Genomic DNA, 22,223 nt, shown 5'->3' with positions numbered 1-22,223 from the left:
CCACCCCTACTGTTGGATATACGAGTAATATTAATTATAATATATATATATATATTTATAAATACATTTTATGAATATATGTAATATTTTATTATTTAGAAAAAACAAATTTTGGGGATTGGCTAGTTCATGCGATTTGCATCCGTCCTACTTAAAATTAACACAATCTGCACTTGCAATCTAAATTTTTCGAATCGATCGACCCACATTCTACATCCAACCCGCAATTCAAAATTTTCAAATGAGTGATCCGCACCTGTCCCGGCAGTCAAACAAGGCGGATCTGTCGGATAATAACTCAAATTCCCAGCCCTAATTAGGATGACGGTGCAAATCCTTGGGCCGTGGGAAAGCCAAATTCAGGTTCGTTATGAATTTACAACATAGGAAACTTGTAACCCTTTAGTTAGCCCAGTCTCTCATAAAAAAAAGGCAACGTTTGACTCTCATCCGCAGCCACTACAGGATAGACCCCACCACAAGGATTTTTTTTAATCTATCAATCCATCAGAACAATGTCTTTCTACACCTAGCAGTAAGATCTCTCAATATTTATTCCCTGGAATCATTTACCTTGCTTTCGTAATCCATATTAATTCAAATTTTTTTATGTTTTTTTCCTTTTGTAGCGAGCAAGACAATGGCCTTATGGGACATGGACGATTGTCCGATCCCTGATGGTCTGGATGCTCTTGCTGTCAGGAAGAACATTAACACTGCCCTTAGGAAATAGGGGTTTGAGGGTGGAGTCGATATCACCGTTTTTGGTGATTTTTGCGAGACTGAGACCTCAAAAGACCTTTCCCGCGCCCGAATCAAGATCTTTCACTGTCCCAGGCGACTGGCAATGATTACGGATCAAACTTTTTGCTAATCACTGGGGACATCTCAAAACGCTGCGGTTTCGTCAGTGCGTTTTAACGTAAGGTTCTCTTAGCACAGCATGTAGTACCAGATAGTAAACTAGTCGGTTCTGTAAATTTAGTATGGCTTTGATCAAGCATGTCACTAGGAGAAGAAGACCCTGTCATCTTCCATACTACGGTAAGAAACAAGGAAGAGGAGGATTATTCTGATTGTAAGGACCGTTACGTAGCTGCAAAGACTGCTGTCTTCTGGGACATGGACGGTTGTGAAATTCCTCAAGGTGGTAACGCTGATTTGATTTCGAGAAATATTAAATCAGCAATTGTGAACGATGGTTTTGGTGATACAGTAACCATCTATGCTTATGGCTATATGAGTCAGATCCGTGGCCTAGATACTTTCCGGCAGTAGGTGAACTCCTTTCACTAACTCTATCTACTTATACAGTTCTGGCACAGTTTAGTGAAACATTGACATTAACTTTTTAAAAATTTAAAAAAATAATATACACTAATTTGTTTAGAAATTTTTGTATAAATTTTTTACTAAATATTTATGGTTTTGGACACAGTTCAATGAAACATTAACTTTTAAAATTTTTAAGAAACAATAAAGTTTGTTTAGAAATTTTTATATTAAATTTTTTGTTAAATATTTATGTCCCTGAGCTTATATATATTTATTGTTGCAGGAGATCGAAAAGAAAAACTTGAGATGATTTTGGTGGACGCTCTTTGCTGTGCAGTTGACAATCCTGACACTACAAATTTGATGGTAATATCATGGGAGACTTGTCGGGACACGATGAGTTCGTTGTCGCTGCTTTCGCTTTGAGTCGTAAAGGTGGAGAATACAACTTTCTCGTAGCACAGCCTGATGAGTTAAAAGAACGTAGCACAGCTACGTTCTTCAGCAAAAAAGAAATGGCTTTGGTCAAGTCTATTAGCGGGAAGAGGCCCTTTGCCACTAACCTCAAGCATGCAACACCTTATGGACTATATGGATGCTGCCGAACTCTCACGTAACAGCACAAGCCCACAAGAAACTTCACAGCACGGGCCCAACACCATAACGCAGCAAACTCAGCCTACAAACACAGAGCGTCAACAGTCATCTTCAACTTTCACTCACGACACAAGTACAGAGGAAGTTACCGAGGCACTTTTCTTAAAAGAAAAAGTATCAAAGCAAAAGTGAAGCTGTCAACATCTGGAACAGCTCCGCATGTGCTTATCCAAAACCGTTTGCTGCGCTTGATGATGATGACAACTAAAGCAAAAACTTAGAGAGATATCTATATAGGGATTTTTGCAAAATTGACCTACAACTTAAAGTCAAACACAAAACTAACCTCCCTTTTTTTTGAAAATTGGTTTTGCCCTATTCACCCCACAAGTTCATATAATTTACGAAAATGCCATCAATTTTTTTTTTTTTTTTTTTTCGAAAATGACATTTTTACTCTCTCACCCTCATCATCTTCAAGTAATTACAAGATTGCCATTGTCATCAATACCACAACCACCATGAACAACCAATTTGAAGCTCTTAATGCTCCCAAAATCGATTTACCCTTCTTCTTTTTCCATTCTTGTGAACTAAACACAACATATCTCTCAATTTCTCTCCACAATGAGCTAAAAAAACCCAAGATTTTGATTCTAAATTTTTTATGGTTCATAGAGTCATAGAAGCTAACAATTATGGGTGGGTGACTTTCGTTTGTGATTCTGTGTGCTTGGAGAAGCCTTATGTATGCTAAGGAACTTATCTCACCAATTTAAGGTATGACATCGAGTTTTTTTCCAGATCTGTTCGTCAGACGACTTACTTGGGAAGTCGTCTGGCTGTAGACGACTTACCTTTCAGTCGTCTGGCTGTAGACGACTTACCTGGAAGTCGTCTGGTCAACGCAGAGGTTATTTTTACAATTGACTTTGAAATCTGTAACCTGAGACGACTGAAAGTTAAGTCGTCTACTATTGTTTGGATTCAAAAAAAATTCCAAAGAACCTAGACGACTTACATTTCAGTCGTCATAGGTTAGTTTTGCATTTGACTGGATAATTTCAGAAGTTTGACTTCCCCAGACGACTTACATTTCAGTTGTCTGGCGAAAATTAAAATAATAATATTTTTTTAAAAGTAGACGACTTAAAGTTAAGTCGTCATAGGTTAGTTTTGCAATTGAAAAAAAAAACTTCAAGATTTAATTATACACAGACGACTTATAATTCAGTCGTCCACCAGACGACTTAATTGTAAGTCGTCCAGGACTTTTTTCCGAGATTCTGGTCAAACCTCGTAAATCCTAGACGACTTACATTTCAGTCGTCTCGTGGACGACTGAATTATAAGTCGTCTGTATATAATTAAATCTTGAAGTTTTTTTTTTCAATTGCAAAACTAACCTACGACGACTTAACTTTAAGTCGTCTACTTTTAAAAAAATATTATTATTTTAATTTTCACTAGACGACTGAAATGTAAGTCGTCCAAAAAGTCAAACTTCTGAAATAATCCAGTCAAATGCAAAACTAACCTCTGACGACTGAAATGTAAGTCGTCTAGCTTTTTTGGAGTTTTTTTTTAACCAAACAATAGTAGACGACTTAACTTTCAGTCGTCCGAAATAACAGATTTCAAAGTCAATTGCAAAAATAACCTCTGCGTTGACCAGACGACATATAGTTTAGTCGTCTAGACAACTTAGATTGAAGTCGTCCGCGTCTTCTCCACTAGTTTTTAAGTCTTCTACGTTAGTTTTTGAATAACTTGTATTTTTAAGAATGATAAGTAACTTCAAGATATGTAAAACTCATATTTACAAAATATGTTCTCTCCCTTAGTTTTACTAAATTTGACTAAGTTTTTCAATGCAAACTTATAAAAAATATGATATGCTTTGACTAGTTACTATTGTTTGTTTCCATCTCTTACCAACATTCTTGTTTATTATGATGAGAAAAAGGCCATTGGAGTTTATTATTGCATATGAGAGATCCAAAGATAAGAAAAAGGCTACTGAAGTCTATTATTTCATTGATTTGTAAATGTGTAAACACATTGTTAGCACATTTAATACATCTTGGAAAATATTATTACTGATTTTACAAAAAATTCACAACTAAAAGAGTATACATGCAATTCACAACTTGAGTAGATGAGTAGACAAGACCAGACAACTTGAGTAGATGAGTAGACAAGACCAGACAACTTTTAAGAAGTCCAGATGACTTCTAAGAAGTCCAGACGACTTCCAGGAAGTTCAGACGACTTTTAGGAAGTCCAGACGACTTCCAGACGACTTTACAGGAAGTCCAGACGACTTTACAGGAAGTCCAGACGACTTTACAGGAAGTCCAGACGACTTCCAGACGACTTTACAGGAAGTCCAGACGACTTTACAGGAAGTCCAGACGACTTTACAGGAAGTCCAGACGACTTCCAGACGACTTCCAGATGACTTTACAGGAAGTCCAGACGACTTTTAGGAAGTCCAGACGACTTCCAGACGACTTCCAGACGACTAACAAGTAAGTCGTCCCAAAAGTCTTCCAGATCTGAAAAACCTGCATATTAAATCCAGATCTGAAAAACCTGCATATTCAAAAACGTTCAAATGGCTTAAAAACAGAAAAAATGAATGGAAGATTAGATAAATCTACCTTTATAGAACACACAAAAATACATATCTAAAAATAATAGATCTACCTTTAAATTAGTGGAAGATGAGTACCATCTAATTAAAAACCTGCAAAAAAAAATAGATTAGTAACAAAGACATGAGACAAAATTGAAAAATTCATATAAAGTTTGGTGTTTTCAAGTCAAAGAGATTAAAGTGGGTTTGGAGAGTTTTAGTTTGGGAAAAAAGTAAGAACTTTATACAACAAGAAGTTACCAAATGAAGAAAAATCAGACATAAGAACTTACCAAAACGCTCAGAAAAATCCAGACGACTTCCTAGAAGTCCAGACGACTTCCTGGAAGTCTAGACGACTTCCTGGAAGTCCAGACGACTTCCTGGAAGTCCAGACGACTTCCTGGAAGTCCAGACGACTTCCAAGAAGTCCAGACGACTTCCAGACGACTTCCAGACGACTTCCAGACGACTAACACGTAAGTCGTCCCAGAAGTCTTCCAGATCTGAAAAACCTGCACATCAAATCCAGATCTGAAAAACCTGCATATCCAAAAACGTTCAAATGACTTAAAAATAGAAAAAATGAGTGGAAGATTAGATAAATCTACATTTATAGAACACACAAAAATACATATCTAAAATTAATAGATCTACCTCTAAATTAGTGGAAGATGAGTACCACTTGATTAAAAACCTGTAAAAGAGATAGATTAGTAAGAAATACATGAGACAAAACTGAAAAATTCATATAAAGTTTGGTGTTTTCAAGTCAAAGAGATTAGAGAGAGGTTGGAGAGTTTTAGAATGATGAACATTACATTTTTGTTGCAGCCATTTGAGAGGAGGAGAGAGAATGTGTAAATTTTTCTTTATATAGGGAGGCAAAAAATCTAATTAGGTTAAATATTTTTGACTCAGACGACTTCCTGGACGACTTACATTTCAGTCGTCTGGTGAAGAAATTAAAACAGACGACTTACATGTAAGTCGTCCAGAAGAGTTTAATATTTTTAGCGGGAAATTAAATATTTTTAGTGGGAAACTAAAATAGAAGACTTTCCAGACGACTTACAAGTAAATCGTCTGGACGACTTACAAGTAAGTCGTCTGGACGACTGAAATATACGTCGTCCGGGTAAATTATTCAACAGACGACTGAAATATAAGTCGTCCACACCCTAAACATAACCCCTAAACTTAATTATCTAATTAAACACTTCATAAAACCAAATCAAACTTGAAAAGTGTTTACTATACACAGAAATAAACACATATAAGTGAAAACTAATTTCTGAAAAAAACATTTTAGTTTTCCAAAATCTAACCCTAACAATCCATACAATACTACAACATATGTTTGCCAAACTCCTAAACCAAAGTATTTCATGATTCACTACTTCCACTCATCTATCTTCAAAACAAATCAATTTTATCATATCTTAATTTATATCACTTAAAACTGTTTATAATTACTTGATTTTTATTTTTCACGCATCAAAATATTTTTTACAAGATTTATAAATTATTTTTAAAATAAGCTGGTACCAGACGACTGAAACTTCAGTCGTCTAGACGACTTCCAACAATTCAGACGACTCAGACGATTTACTGGGGCTATATTCGTAAAAATGGCTTCTGTTTTTTTGTTTGGTCACAAGGGGCTGAGCTGTAATTTCACTAGGCTTTTAGGTTAGTTTTGCATTTGATTCAAGTTTGGGTATAGGTTTGGGATTAAAATCAAGTTGTGGGTTAGTTTTGGCAAAAACCCCATCTATATAACTGTATTAGTCTATTGTAATAATTATTATAAAATAAACAATACCTCTTTCTTCACCATTTTTGCTCTACTTTCACGACGTGGGTAGAGGAAATCGGTGTAAAGAAAGAATAGCCTCTGCTTGGTAACTCGAGCTCTGAGCATTCATCTATCATTACACATAATTGTCCTTGGACCGTACCATTCCATGTTTTCAATTTTAATTTGCTTAGAAAACATCAATGTTCTAAAAATCGGTTTAACCGAGCACCGCTCAGATTGATTTAAGCTGTCTTATATTATATCGGTTAAAACCGGTCTAAACTGGTGTAATTTGTATAATTAGTTAAATCAAGTAACAATATTAGCATAAGTCTATAAATTTTTCTGATTTCGATTTTTGTATATCTAATTTTTATAATTCATCAAAATAAATTTTATAATTAAACCTAAAAAATTAAAATATCTAATATATATATAATAAATACCGTTAATAGCTAATCCCTGCCTAAACCCAAATAGTATGTCTGGTCTTTAGGCCTATAGAAAATGCATAGTTACCGTATAACTATTTTTTTAACATTGTAAAAATTCATTTAACTTTTAGAAGATATATAGTCCAAAAACGAAGAACCAAAAAAACAAAGCATTTTTCTTGACGGCCCATAACGTTTTCTGAAACATGGAAGACCCAAATTAGCATGGCGTTGTATTATTTTGCAGCCCATTCACTTGAAATACAAAATATGTTTTTTTTGTTTTGTGAAACTCGTGGTTGATAGTAGCTATGTTCAGATAGAGAATCTAAGATATGGTGGGACAAAGGTGCCACGTGTTGAAGAGTTGACCAATGGGGAAGCTCACTGCGTTATCCATAGAGATAATCAGATAAGCAGAATCTAATTTTGTCATCAAACAACTTTATAGTTTTATACATCATTCTTCGTCTCTTCTTCTTCTCCCAACACTTTGAGTCTTGAAGAAAGGTCATCATCATCAACGTCGAGAATAATGGCTTCTCTTTGTGCTTCCTCTGCCATCGCCGCCATTTCTTCTCCTAGGTAAGCTCATCTTCTCCTAGGTACCATTCACCAGAACTTGTGATCTACTGATTTGTATAAATAATTGGAGTGTGCACACGCGTGACCTTTTAAAAGAATATTGATCCATTTAGAACAACGGTTTATATGTTTTGTATGTGATATCTTTAACACCAATCTAGAATTACAGTATGATTGTATTCGTGATTATTGTGGCTGAGTTTGTGTCATAAAGTTCAAATTTATTGATATTAAAATTATTAATTTTTAATATACATATGCAGTTTCTTGTGTGGCAAGAAGCTAAGGCTGAACAAGAAGCTGAGTGTTGCAGCTGTTTCCAAATCAGCTGCGTCTGTGCGGGCCGTTGCAGCGGATCCCGAGAGACCAATCTGGTTCCCTGGAAGCACTCCTCCAGAGTGGCTCGACGGTAGCCTCCCTGGTGACTTCGGATTTGATCCTCTTGGTCTTTGTGAGTCTTAATTTTTCTTACATGCTTTTAAGTGAAGAGTTAGGTTATTTTCATCATTCTTCTAACAGTTTGATAAAACGTACACGTACCAGCATCTGACCCCGATAGTCTAAAATGGAACGTACAAGCAGAGATAGTTCACTGCCGGTGGGCAATGCTAGGTGCCGCCGGAATTTTTATCCCGGAGTTTCTAACCAAGATCGGGATCCTCAACACGCCTTCGTGGTACACTGCCGGAGAGCAAGAGTATTTCACGGACAAAACCACACTCTTTGTCGTTGAGCTCATCTTAATAGGATGGGCCGAGGGACGTAGATGGGCCGATATCATTAAGCCCGGTAGCGTCAACACTGACCCAATCTTCCCAAACAACAAACTGACGGGCACAGACGTTGGATACCCGGGTGGGTTATGGTTCGACCCGTTGGGTTGGGGATCCGGTAGCCCGGCTAAGATCAAGGAGCTGAGGACTAAAGAGATCAAGAACGGAAGGTTGGCTATGTTGGCAGTGATGGGTGCTTGGTTCCAACATATCTACACTGGGACTGGTCCTATTGATAACCTTTTTGCACATCTTGCTGATCCTGGCCATGCCACTATCTTCGCTGTATGTGTGATCCGAATCAGTTTTTTTTTTACTTTTTTTTTGTATGGTCTGTCTTTAGTTTTTGACTAGCTATTTTTTTGTGTGTGTGTTTAACAGGCTTTCACACCCAAGTGAGACGTCAAGAAAGGAGGATTTGGGAGGGAGAATGCATTTGTGTGATCATGTTTGTACAAATATGGTTTTTGAACTTAAAATATCATGTATTTATACATATTGTGGTCGAATGCAAATTAGGGTTTCGCGTTAACATTGCGCTTTTCCTGACTAAATGCTCATACATTGTGGTTCTTGGTCTATGAGAGTTAATCTTTTCTAATCTTTTGTTGGTTCATACATCTCATGAGAATCATACACACTTCTAAGAACTGCATGCTAATTAGAACACACCAAACTTATCTTCAAAATATATAGATTTGGAAAAATATAGAGAAGCTGTTCCATATACTAAAGAATAAAGTACCTCTTGAAGAAAAAGTTCCATTAGCCAAATTAGATGGTCTTGCTGTCCGTATGAGAAAGCGCCAACAGAATCAGATACATTATCATCGCCTAAGCTTCTTGGATTTCTTATGTTTGGTTCCCTCCACAAGAATTCATAACTGCATAAGAGGTTGAAACGATAACTCTGTTCCTGGTTTTGTAATTTTCTAGTGTCATACAGTTGCCTTCTTATCAATACAGTTGAATAACGTGTCTCTTTGGAGCAGCTTCTCGTTCAAGGAGCAAAATCCTCGTGACTTCTGTCAAGAGCATTGTCTTCTCTAAACACATCCAATTTTATTTTTATTAGATTCTTCTTTTTATTTGATTCTTAAAAAAACAACTAGAAAACTATCTCCTAATCATTATTTTTGAGAAATCAATTTTCAAAATTTGTTTATGTAATAATATATATTCATTGGTGGTAGTCCCAGTGACGCTTGAGGGATATAAACTCAATAAGGCGAACCCTGGATCGAACCCACCAAACAAAATAATAATCTCTCTCGCCAATCCCACATGGCCCTAACCATTTCTTCACCATCAGATGTCAACAGCCGCCATCACCGCCATCTTTCCTCCTCCACCTCCGGTTCCTATCCCTACTTATATAACTACCCTCGGTCTTGGCTACCCCATAGCCATAGCTCTTGGTTTCCTCCTTCTTATCTCCACCATCATCCTCATTTGTTGCCGCGCCTCCCGCCTCCGCTTTTCTGCCTCCGCCGTAAACGGGGATTCTTCTTTCGGTAACCGTAGCATAATCGTCCCAAGAATCATATTCGTAGCCGCAGACGATGATCTAGAGTCACCTGTTTCTAGTAACGTCGTTGTAGGTGGACTTGATCAAGCGATCATTAACTCTTACCCTAAATTCCCATACACCAAAGAAGATGGCCTTGGGTTGCCTCCACGCTCGATGCACCAAACGTTAACGTCCGTTTTCCTTGATATTTCTCAATCGAAGATTAACGCCGTTAACGTTGCAGGGCCGTTGAAGAAGCGAAGATATATCGTTTGTTTGGTAGAGAGAAGCCTGTTCACAAGGTTCTCTGTGGTGGCTTGCGTACGTTTTCCTTCTACTCCCTCCTCTGTTTTAATCGCTCATCTCCTACTTCACTGACGCTTTGATCTGCATTACAAGGATCTAGTCTCTGATCTTGTCTCTGTGCAGCCGCTGATGTGTTCTTGTGGAGTGACAAGAAACTCTCAACTCAGCCGCGGTTCTTTGTGTAGCTACTGCCATATGGGTTATGTTTGAATTGGTTATCATTTGTTGAGTCTTGTGTGTCACGTTTTTGATATTCTCCCTCGCATCTATGTTTTTATGATCTAATGCTCATGACTTTATGAACAAGTAAGCTTCTTATTTTGCTGACTTAAATCTTATTACAAGTTTTGTGTTTGTTTTCTTTGTTTTGCTTAAAATGTGTGAAAACCTTCTTAAAAAGAAAATTTTCTTGTTTTCTATGTTTTCAGGACTCCACCTAAAATTCCTGAAATCCATATTAAAGACGAAATTTCCTTTTGATTGCTTCTGCACTGAGAAACGAGCTGAACAAGGCCTTTGTTATCTTAAGGAGCATTGCGTAAGGAAGGGTCTTGAAAAAAATTCTGATGGTACGTTAAGTTTGTGTGCCTAAGTTGAGAACCAGTTGCAATCTTACACATGAGTCCTTCCTGATAGTAATACATATCCTTGTCATTAATCGGTTTCTTGTGAACAATTTGTATTTATTTGGTCAATATTCATTGGATTTTTATTCTCAGGTGGTTGTTGGGCTGTGGATAATCTCGGTTGTGGGAAAACTGGTTCAACTTCTTGACCGTTGTATACATCTGTAAGTATTAGTACCTAATAAAAAGTTTTGAAGTTGCATAATGGTCTTGTTGAATCTAAAGTAAGTGTGTGCGTGTGGCAAAACAAAACAGGTTTTGTGTTGTTGCACACGGTACCGATGATGTATGAGAAACATGAGGATAAGGTAGATCCCGTGGCAGAGAAGAGGATGAAGGAGCTGAAGAAACATTACGTGGTTTTTGATGATAAGGTTCTTTCTAAGGTCCCTCTTGCTTCCCTGAAAGCAAAGTTGGGTTAGAGAATTCATAATGAAGTAACCTCTCTTTCTGTCTTTCCCCTTGACGTTTTGCTCTGTGTCTTGGGGCATTTCTGTCTCGTCGCTGGGTTTTAAAACAGATCTCTCAATAGCAGTTGTTACTAAAGGGCTATGAATCGTAGTCTAATCATTTGACTTGGAAGTTGAAACACAAACCCAATAAAAACTATTTTCCTTTTAAAAAGTTGATATCCAAAATACCATTTCTGTATGATACATGGCGTATTTAAAGTAGTTTGTACCATTTTAAAAACGTAATAGCCTCGAATAATATATATTTATGAATTTTTTTCTTGAACAACATATATTTATGAATTTTATTTTTTAAAAAGTGACATTAGAACATTCTATATGTTAAAGAGAATAATCACCTTACCACTGTTTGTTATTTTTGGTTTAACACTTACCACCAATGTTTTGAAAATCGAACCAGGCATCGGTATTGTAATTGGATCAATAGTCAGACCGGTCCAACCAGTTCAACCGGATTTAAAATTTTAATTTAATTTTAAACTAGACAATGACTCGCGCTTTAAAAGCGTAGAAATAACATTTAAACATAACGTAGTTTAAAATCAATAATATTTTAACATTTTTATTTTAGTGTATTTGAAAACTATATAATTATACTATTATGTATTTACATTAAATATAAATTATATAACATATTACTTAATTTTGTTTTTCAATTATTTAAACTCGTTTCGTTATGATCTTTTAATAAAATCTCTGCAATTTCACTGGTAAAAAAAAAAAAAAATCTCTGCAATTTATTTGATTAATTGTATGGTACGGACGGATTTTTGATAAATTTTTAACTATAGATGTTTTATGTAATTAATTTTCTCTAATATTTATATATATATATATATATACAATATTTAATTCAGTATCAGTATGAAAGGTTTTGATGAATGCAATTTTTATTTATTAAAATATAAATAAAATAATTCATTAATTTAATTGATATCATATTAAATATATTATTTTGTAAAACATAGTTATAGTATTTTCAAATTTTCATAAATTATTTGAGAGTTTTGATAAATTGTTTGATTTACTAAATAACTCAAAAGAAGATTAATAAAAAGTTATTAAAAAGATAAAAATTGATGTTTTGTATTGTTTGAACACAAGATTAATTATTGTGTTGTTTGAAAACATAGTGTTGTTTTTCATAATTATCCATAATAAATTTTTAATGTTTTATAAGGAAAAGATATATTAATGATTTCGGGTGAATTTAACTATATAGTTGAAGAGTGCATTTAATTTAAAAACTTACAAAAAGTTAGATCCATGGGAATGATTTTGCTTAAATAGGATAGATTAATTAAATATATATATGTATAATTATAAAATTATTTTTATAAAATTTTATATCATTACTAGAATCTAACTAAAACTGATACATAAAATGAAAACTTAAAGATAGTATAAAAATATAATGAAAACTAATTTATTTAGAAATATGATTTTAACGAAATGTTTTTAAATTTGTAATTTTTTATTTTTTTTTTAATTTGAATTTGAAAAACAGAATTTTAATTATTGAACCGGATCACCGATTTTACCGAGTTTGCCGGTTTAACTCAAATTCGATTTCTATTACAATCCAGACTGGTTAGAAAAGCCGGTCTGGTCCTGTTTTTAAAAGACTGTTTTTGTCGACATATTTTACTATTATTTGACTTTTTTTACCTTCATCTGGTAGAGAATCACACTTGAAAACAAAGACAAATAAATGTTTTCTGAGAAAAAGAGACAAATATACAATGTATTTGAGATTTGATCCCAAAAAAAAAATACAATGTATTTGAGATCTCATTATCTTAATGAGGAAAAGGCAACTTTACGATTTAACAATAAAACAGGAAAAAGAAATCTCGAAGAGAACAAAAGCTGTGTCTTTCCAGACCGAGTTTTGGATAGCATTTAGAGAACACGGACGGTGCAACATAAATGAAAAAAAAAAAAATTTTACCAAAAAAAACATAAATGAAAAAAAATGCTGGTCATGAATATATTGTTGCCAAAATTAAATACTTGATTTGTTGCCAAAAATGATATTAAATTTTATTTTCTCTCGCAAATTTAGCGTATCATGTCAACAAATATGCTAAAAGCACATAGATTTGTCCTTTGGTGATACTAGTACACCTTTTTTTAGGTTGACAATCTGTTATAGGAACAACATATAGACAAATGAAAAAAAAAATGTTTGACAAAAAAAAAAGACAAATGATAAAAAAAAATTGAACGGACAGCAACCAATGGTAATAACAGACAATGACATTCAGACAAAATATCTAGAACACGTGTTCTGTCTTTCACGCTTAGCCACGTACTTCCGGTCCCGAGATATTCGCTTTCAATAGCTATAGAAAACAATAATAACCATAAATATATAACAGAGGATAAAAAGACAAGCAGAGAGATAGAGAGAGAGAAGGATTCGATTCAAATTCCGATTCACCGGAGGGATTCATCTCAATCTCTCCCTCTCTATCTGTCTGATCTCCGATCTCATCAATGGCGGACCAGACAGAGAAAAAGTACATTACGAAAGAAGATCTGAGCAAACACAACACACCCGGAGACCTCTGGATCGCGATCCAAGGCAAAGTCTACGACGTCTCCGATTGGATCAAATCCCATCCCGGCGGCGAAGCGTTGATCGTCAACCTCGCCGGCCAAGACGTCACCGACGCCTTCATCGCGTTCCACCCCGGAACCGCGTGGCACCACCTCAACAGCCTCTTCACCGGCTACCACATCGGAGACTCCCAAGTCTCCGAGATCTCCCGCGATTACCGCCGCCTAGCCGCCGAGTTTCGAAAACTCGGCCTCTTCGAGAAGAAAGGACACGTCACGCTCTACACCCTAGCCTTCGTCGCCGCCCTGTTCGCCGCCGTCCTCTACGGCGTCTTGGCGTGCACCTCCGTCGTCGCGCACCAGATCGCCGCCGCGATACTCGGCCTCCTCTGGATGCAGAGCGCGTACATTGGCCATGACTCGGGGCATTACGTCATCATGAAGAACAAGTCGTACAACAAGTTCGCTCAGCTTCTCTCCGGCAACTGCATCACCGGGATCTCCATCGCGTGGTGGAAGTGGACCCACAACGCTCATCACCTCTCTTGCAACAGCCTCGACTACGATCCCGACGTGCAGCACATCCCTGTCTTCGCCGTGTCCTCCAAGTTCTTTAACTCCATGACGTCACGTTTCTATGATCGGAAGCTCACGTTTGATCCGCTCGCGAGGTTTTTAGTAAGCTACCAGCATTTTACTTATTACCCGGTGATGTGTTTCGGGAGGATCAACCTTTTTATCCAAACGTTCCTTCTCCTCTTCTCGAAGCGTGAGTTCCCCGACCGTGCTCTCAACTTAGCTGGGATCTTGGTGTTCTGGACGTGGTTCCCGCTCTTGGTCTCTTGTCTCCCATCTTGGCCTGAGAGATTCTTCTTTGTCTTGACGAGCTTCACGGTCACGGCGCTTCAGCATATTCAATTCACGCTTAACCATTTTGCGGCTGATGTCTACATGGGTCCACCTACGGGCAACGACTGGTTCGAGAAGCAAACGGCCGGGACGCTGGATATCTCGTGTACTTCCTACATGGATTGGTTCTTTGGTGGGTTACAGTTTCAGCTCGAGCATCATTTGTTCCCTAGGCTGCCACGTTGCCATCTCAGGAAAGTGTCTCCTGTGGTTCAAGAGCTTTGCAAGAAGCATAATCTTCAGTATAGGAGTCTTTCCTGGTGGGAGGCTAATGTGTGGACCATTAGGACTTTGAAGAAAGCTGCTTATCAAGCTAGAGATGCTGCTAATCCTGTGGTTAAGAACTTGGTTTGGGAAGCTTTGAATACTCATGGCTAAGTTGACTTTAAATCAAACAAAAAGCTCTTCTTTTCGTTTGGTCATTATCATCATGTGTTTTTATTTATATTTTCTTTTGTATCTTTTAACAATTCGTGTTGTTTACTATGGAAGAGTTGCTAGATTGAGTTGAATCGAGATTTAATTTATTTACATAACTTTTCTTATGATATATTATTATTATTTGTTTGTTCACATGGCTCTTTTTTGATACCTGTGATTTTGTGGTTCTGTTGTTTTTTCAATGTTGTTGTGTTACATCATTACGTGTAGGTGTTATTTGATGTCACTGGTGTTATTATTATAAGGTTTAAAGTTCAACTGTTATGTAATTATTGTGTCATCCAAAAGTTGCAAGGATGTGGGGTATTTTGCTTTTGTCATACTTTTTAGATAAGCAAACAAGTGTATATTATCTTTGATATTCAAATGATGGTTCACAACTTTGACACAGCGAATGTTGGTCGTGGGAGCTGTGTCACTGAACAAGTGAGAAAGGAGCTGTGTCCAAGCTGGCGGCGCAAAAGGAACAATCGGTGGTTAGTAGAAATATAATTCATTTTTCTTTTACAAATGGGCGTTAATGAGATTTCAGATCGCGTTTGAGTTTATTCTAATGGTGATTCATTCACATGTGACATGTGTGTACATATGTATTATCTTTGATATTCAAATGATGGGGCGAGCTGTATGGGATACTCTCTAATGACCAGAAAGCCCAAGAACACAGCAATGCTGGTCTTCATAGGTTTGGAATGAGAAAAAAAAAGGAGATTAAAGCTTTAGTTTTCTGAATTAGTTCATGTTTTCAAGACAGTATGCATTGCTTAAGGTTTTCTAGTAATCTGATCAGTAATTTGGTTAAAAACCTTAAATCTAAAGATCCTCGGGAGCTTGTGAGGAAGGAACTGTGCCTAAGCTAGAGGAGCAAAAGGACCAATTGGTGGTCAGTTGAAACTAAGTTGAGCTTTATTTTCGCCTTTACTCCAGTTCACTGTTTGTAGAATGCTAGATTAACTAGCTATTTAATCTAACGTCTCTTTGTCTTCATGCTCCCAGACGAGGAAGGGTTATACGCGATTGTTGACAAAAATGAGTTACTTAGCTCATGTTGCTGAGGATTTTTCACAAGAGGCACAAGTCATTTTCTAAAAAAAGAGAGAGATAAGAGGATAGGTATGTATATAAACTGAAAACATGGTAGGGAAACAGTAAAAAGGGAACAACAAAATGTGGAACAGAAGAAGAGAACATCATCATGATAAGTGTGACTTCTAAGTTTGGTCCACTACCGTTTGCTGCCGATAAAAACATAAACAAATTAAACAACAATAAGTTAGTCCACTTAAACAATGATTTCTCTTTTTACATTATTTTTACTTCCCAGCTTTGATAAATGTTACTATACCTTATTTATATGTTGGTAATTCACAAATCTAACTAGCTTATTGACAGCGTAAATGAGTTGGCTCTCGTGTTTAACCGTGTGGTGAATGTTAGAGAAACTATGTACACACACATGTACATATGCATGTATCCAAATCCACTCCTCAGACTTTCAAGGCTCGAAAGGAGAGTCAATTGCAAATGGTCTAATAGCATACCACTAGTATCACTTTTGAGCTGTAGATATCATATGAAGTGTGCAAACAGTATCTTAACACTAGTTTATAATTCATGGGAAATAAAAATGATGTGTGTGCATGTGTGAGTGGATTTGCTCCATAGTGTAAAGAATAAGTGACTTAATGTGCACAAAGTTACTTTGGCAAAATGAAGCCGGTCCATGACCATAAGTGACAAATTAGTATTTGCCACCATGTCATTTTATCTATATTTTTACCGATCATTTAAAAAAAAAAATATTTTTGCACATTCTTTATTTTTTATTTTTGTAGTCTAATATATCTTCATATGAAACCACCAAATTGATTAGTGCATATTGATCTTATTTAGATATTTCCACGATCTTCACATCGCTTTCTTGTTCTTTTAACAGAAAATAATAATGCTGTTATATTATATTATTTATTAAATGTTAAACGCAATTTAACTACTGCCTTTACATTAGTCTTGGCTATCTTTACAAATGTTATATACAACCAAATTATTAAAGGTGGCCACTGGCACTAAGACTAATTTACAAAAAAAAAAACTTTCTACAACTTTTCTAAACCACTCATGTTTTAAAGTTTTATCTTGATTTAGCAAAAACTCAAAGTCTTTAACAACCTTCCTTTCACATACATAGCTATATTGATTGTTGTTTTAGACTTTAGACAGTGGGTACTTATATTTATAAAACCACTACAGCTATAGGAATTAACGTTGGATATTTTATTCGATATTTGAACTTGTATCCAAACACGAACCGAAATCCGAACCGAAATAGTAAAATACCTAAACTGGTATCGTATTACGAGAGATTGGATATCCGAACTCAAACAGATAATATCTGAACCCGAATGGATATCCGAAGATAACCCAACATATGTATACTTAGCCTTATATTTTTAGTTTACTTTTCTCATTTTATGCAAAATATTTATAATAATACTGCACATTGCTCAAAATTAGATAATATACATATAACTATAGGCATAATCATTTGCTTCTCGCTTAAAATACATATCAAGCTCTTGTTTCTTGCATTAACAAAAATTGCATCCAAAATTTCAAAACAACAACTAAATAAATGTCTTTCTATTTATAAAGTTTTTTCCCAAACCTATTAATAGTTTAATCTATTAAAAATTAGAAAATCGGTTAAATTAAATGTATATTTTAAATAAAAAAAACTTAAACAATGAATAATTTATTTATTTTTTTCTTCAAAATTTAAATATTCGAACCTGGTCTACAATATCTAAACCGATCCGAAGTGTTAAAATATCCGAACGGGTTCTATATCTCTTGAAATACCCGATCTGAACTGAACAGCGAACTCCCACTCCTGATAGGAATGGATGGATCTACGTTATAATACATAGGTAATAATACACACGCACAAAACTAGGCTCTGGTCAAAGTTTTTAGATCCGTTCCTCTCTATATGGTATTGAGATTTGTAATTTCTCACAAATAAAAACAATAATTTTACTATATACGGTAAAAGAAATATCATCTTTAGTTAACTTCAGACCATTCAGACATCAGATTTGTAGTACTAATTAATTGTCTCTAGACACATCTTTCTTTTGCCATTATGAATTTCACACATACACACATCCTTGATATTTTATGAATCATAACCCCTATTACTAATTTGCTATTTGGAAATTCATTGAATTTCGTCTCTTTGAAAAAATTAGGTGCACCGGCACATGTGCATAAAGTATTTTGGATTCTTAAAACATTCGCTAGGAAACTAAAGAAATAATTAAGACAATGGAATGGATCACGAGTTTTATAGTTTCTTTTCTAAATACGTGATTTATAAATTAGTGCCTATAATGTATATGCCTTAATTAGTGGATTTATAAATTAAAAAGGCAGATGGTATATACTACTGGATATTTCCCTTCGACTTTTATAGTTTCTTTTCTAAGTACGTGATTCACAATTTCACAATAAACATATTTGAATCAATATCAGTTGCATTCCACCCTTGAATCGTGATTTAAAACTACGATATTATAAAAATAACACTTCAGTTTTATATCTTCTAGAGTATATAATAAGCGACATGCAAATATAATAATTTTAAGTTACAAAAAAAAAAATATAATAATTTCAGTTGGCTAGAAGAATTATTATGATTCGCTAGACTATGTGCTGAAAAGTGATTGCTATTCTATCGCGTAAACAATTAACAGTTGAATTCAAATCAAAGAAAACATCGTAAAAGACGCAAGGCATAACACCAACAAGAGTTTAGTATCTGAGCCAACTATTTGTATATATGTTATTATATGGAAATATAAATACTGGAGTAGTTACATAGCTATAAAGGGTAAGGGCATATGCTAGCTCTACCGAAGAAAGAAGGTAAAGCGTATGAAGCTGAGATCAATATAGCTTTATACCTATCAACATTTTAAAGCTGTACTCAAATGTATTTAATTTTCTGCTTCATGACAAAATTTATTGATTAATAATACGTAGTACATTATAAATAGTTATTAGTTTGTGTTTGATTTTTAATTTGTTATTGTATAGTGATCTAGTAAGTGTTTTAGGTAAAGGGCAGGCCACTAATAAGAAACTGCGAGAAGTCTGAGCTAAGTAAAGTAGAAAAAGACCTTTCAGTGTTTGAAAAGCAAAGTATAATTACTAAAGGACATAATACATAAATAAAAATTTTGTTTAGTTTATTCTTATGTTTATATATATATTTGAAGTTGGCAAAAAAGAAAATTGTAAAGACAATGTATGAAACAAGTCTAAAGAAGCAAATGTTACCTCATGTGGTTGCCACTTTCCACTAATCCGTCTGTTAAATTCCAAATTAAACACATAATTTTCTTCAACCCTGTTATACTGTTTTTAATAAAAGAACGATTGTGAATTTTTTATCGGTAATTTATTTTTATTTTTTATAACGACTACTTTATTGATTAAGTTGATCCAATATAATCTATGTGAAGGTCTACAACAATTGACCTTGGTACATAGTTATAAAACCAAAATAAAGCATTGTAAGGGATATTTTGCTTTGCTAATTTGTCTGCAATTCTATTTGCATCACGTCGAACCCAAGAGTAGGTTGCACCCATAAACTTGTCTCTCCACCACCAAGCTTCTCTGATCCAATTATAACCCACAAAGTAGAGTCCCGATCCATTCAGAAGATCAATCGCTTGTTTACAATCACTTTCGAAGATTACTCTTGTATATCCTCTTGCCCAACACTGTTGCATCGCCATGATTATTCCTTGAATTTCGCCTTCCATTGGTGATCTTACACATACACCAATACCTTGACCTGCACCTTTATAAGTTCCATTTTCATCTCTTATAATCCATCCAGCTTTACTTGGAGTCTCTGCATTCACAAAAGAAGCATCTACATTGCATTTTAGCCATCCTACTGGTGGTCGTTTCCAGTGTTGATTCCGCATCAGTATTTGTTGGTCTGAAATGTTAGGTCGTCCAGAAGACACAGTTAATGTTGAGTGAGTAGACCATTCCTGAGCATCTCGCCTAGCTTGTTATAGTACATGTCTCCCATCAATCTGTTTATTCTGAAATATCAGCAAATTTCGGCTCTTCTATATCCTCCATAATAACCAGAAGGGAAAGTTTGTCAGATGTCTGAGCTGTGTAGATGTGCAACATTGAAGACATACTTCTATCTTTTCTTCCAAAGTCGCCAGTGGGTCAGTCAATATTGTATTAGGGATTCCAGAAGCTCTACATATCTGTTGAGCATAAATACAATCAAATAGAAGGTGCTTATCTGTTTCATCCCCATTGCAGCAGCGTCTACATTGGGCATCTGGCATGATATGTCTCCGTTTTAGGTTTGCTCCAGAGGCTATACTTCTTGATAGAACTTTCCATATAAAATGGTGTATCTTTGAAGGCATCTTCGTGTTCCAAATTTTCTTTTTCAAGCTAGGATTTCCAAAGGTCGGTTCCACTCTTTCTCTTGTTGGTAGATGAGTGCTTAGCCAATACCCCGATTTGACAGTGTATATTCCATAATCTTTATAATGCCACCCCAATAGGTCATGTTTTGCCGTTGTAGACAGTTTTAAAGCTAGTACCTTTGGTATATCTTCATCCACTATTACTGTCCGCACCTTTTGCTCATCCCATCCATTACCATACTGACTAAATAACTGATTTACTTTCCCAATCCTTGATCCCGGAATCCTTGGACGTGGAGCTCTTGGTGTATGATCAGGTATCCAAGGGTCTGTCCAAGTGTTGATAAGACTGCCATCACCAATGATGTACCGCATACCTTGTTTAACTAAATCTCTTCCATACAATATTGATTTCCATGCGTAAGAAGCCTTTTTTTTCAACACAGCCGAAAGGATGTCACCATCTTGAAAATACCTTGCCTTCAAGATTCTTGCCGTCAAGCAGCCCGGGTTTTGTAATATCCTCCATACTTGTTTTCCAAGTAATGCCTGATTGAATTTCTCAAGATCCCTGCATCCCAAACCCCCTTCTGACTTTGGTAAACTCACTCTCTTCCAGTCATACCAATGCATTCCTTTATTTTCGTCTGAACCCCACCAAAATCTCGCAAGTACTCTGTTTATCTCATCACATACTTCTTTCGGTAAGCGGAAAATATTCATAGAAAAGATTGGCATAGCTAGCGCAATTGACTTCAATAGAACCTCTTTACCCCTGGAGATAAATATTTCTGGCTCCATCCTTGAGTAACAGCTTTTACCTTATCTACTATATAAGTAAACATATCACTCTTCCTTCTTGTGAATTGTTCCGGCATGCCTAGATATTTGCCTATGCCACCCTCATTATGGATGCCAAGAATATTCCTCATCTGAGTACGAACAACATCAGAGATCTTATGTCCAAAGGTAATTGACGACTTCATTAGATTAACTGCTTGACCTGATGCTCTTTCATAATCACCCAAGATTTTCTTTAACTTCTTACAGGCTCGTGCATTCGCCAACGAGAAGAAGAGAGAGTCATCCGCAAACAGCAGATGATTAACTGGCGGGGCTTGAAGAGAGATTTTGACACCAAGTAAGGATCTATCTACCATAGCTCTGTTCATCATGTGAGATAATACCTCTGCACAAAGAATAAACAGATACGGGGAGAGGGGATCCCCCTGTCTGATTCCTCTACCTGGCTCAAAATATCCTTCTGGTGATCCGTTAATCAATACAGAAAAAGACATCGTGTTTACGCATGCCATTATCCATTGAATCCATTTGACATGAAAACCCATTCTCTTCATGGTTTCTTCCAAGAATCCCCACTCAAGCCTGTCATATGCTTTGGTAATATCAGTCTTTACCGCCATATATGAGGTTGCCTGTCTCTTTCTTGCTTTAAGACATTGGAAAACCTCATGCGCAATAATGATGTTGTCTGTGATAACTCGGCCCGGGATAAATGCTTGTTGATTTTCAGTGATGAGGTTATGGAGATGTATCTTGAGTCTGTTGATTAACACTTTGGAGATCACCTTATAAGCAACGTTGCATAGCGCAATAGGACGGAAGTCTGTCATGCCTGATGGTGGATAAATCTTCGGAATCAGACATATGTTGGTGTGATTTAACTGTTTATCCAGAACACCTGTCTCAAAAAACTGATGAACCTCACGTACTATGTCAGTTTTCAGATCATCCCAGTATTGATGGTAGAAGACAGCACTGAATCCATCTGGTCCAGGAGCCCGATGGGAGCCAATATCAAACA

At 35.9% G+C, this 22,223-nt stretch overlaps 2 protein-coding genes and 1 pseudogene across 2 annotated transcripts; all 3 read left to right on the top strand.

The window, feature by feature from the left end:
• LOC106447754 lies at window positions 1–2,224 on the top strand (annotated as a pseudogene).
• Window positions 2,225–6,917: 4,693 nt separating this feature from the next.
• On the top strand, window positions 6,918–8,706 carry LOC106444995 (photosystem I chlorophyll a/b-binding protein 2, chloroplastic-like). The gene is made up of 4 exons (XM_013886465.3): window positions 6,918–7,330; window positions 7,594–7,781; window positions 7,874–8,388; window positions 8,485–8,706. The coding sequence occupies exons 1-4, from the start codon at window positions 7,281–7,283 to the stop codon at window positions 8,500–8,502; spliced, it is 771 nt and encodes a 256-aa protein (XP_013741919.2). The 5' UTR covers window positions 6,918–7,280; the 3' UTR covers window positions 8,503–8,706.
• Window positions 8,707–13,386: 4,680 nt separating this feature from the next.
• On the top strand, window positions 13,387–15,062 carry LOC106444994 (delta(8)-fatty-acid desaturase 1-like). Its single transcript, XM_013886464.3, has one exon. The coding sequence runs from the start codon at window positions 13,518–13,520 to the stop codon at window positions 14,865–14,867; it is 1,350 nt and encodes a 449-aa protein (XP_013741918.2). The 5' UTR covers window positions 13,387–13,517; the 3' UTR covers window positions 14,868–15,062.
• Window positions 15,063–22,223: the final 7,161 nt, after the last annotated feature.

This window comes from Brassica napus, chromosome A4, assembly GCF_020379485.1.
Source record: "Brassica napus cultivar Da-Ae chromosome A4, Da-Ae, whole genome shotgun sequence".
NCBI lineage: Eukaryota > Viridiplantae > Streptophyta > Magnoliopsida > Brassicales > Brassicaceae > Brassica > Brassica napus.
The sequence above is the reverse complement of the archived record's forward strand: the minus strand, read 5'-3'. Positions and strand labels throughout refer to the sequence as shown.

Excerpts from the sequence above, each read along its gene's own strand:
- LOC106444994 (XM_013886464.3), top strand. The coding sequence starts at position 13,518 with ATGGCGGACCAGACAGAGAAAAAGTACATTACGAAAGAAGATCTGAGC.
- LOC106444995 (XM_013886465.3), top strand. The coding sequence starts at position 7,281 with ATGGCTTCTCTTTGTGCTTCCTCTGCCATCGCCGCCATTTCTTCTCCT. Across the intron at positions 7,331-7,593 it reads GCCGCCATTTCTTCTCCTAG|TTTCTTGTGTGGCAAGAAGC; the intron begins GTAAGCTCATCT and ends ATACATATGCAG. Across the intron at positions 7,782-7,873 it reads ATTTGATCCTCTTGGTCTTT|CATCTGACCCCGATAGTCTA; the intron begins GTGAGTCTTAAT and ends TACACGTACCAG.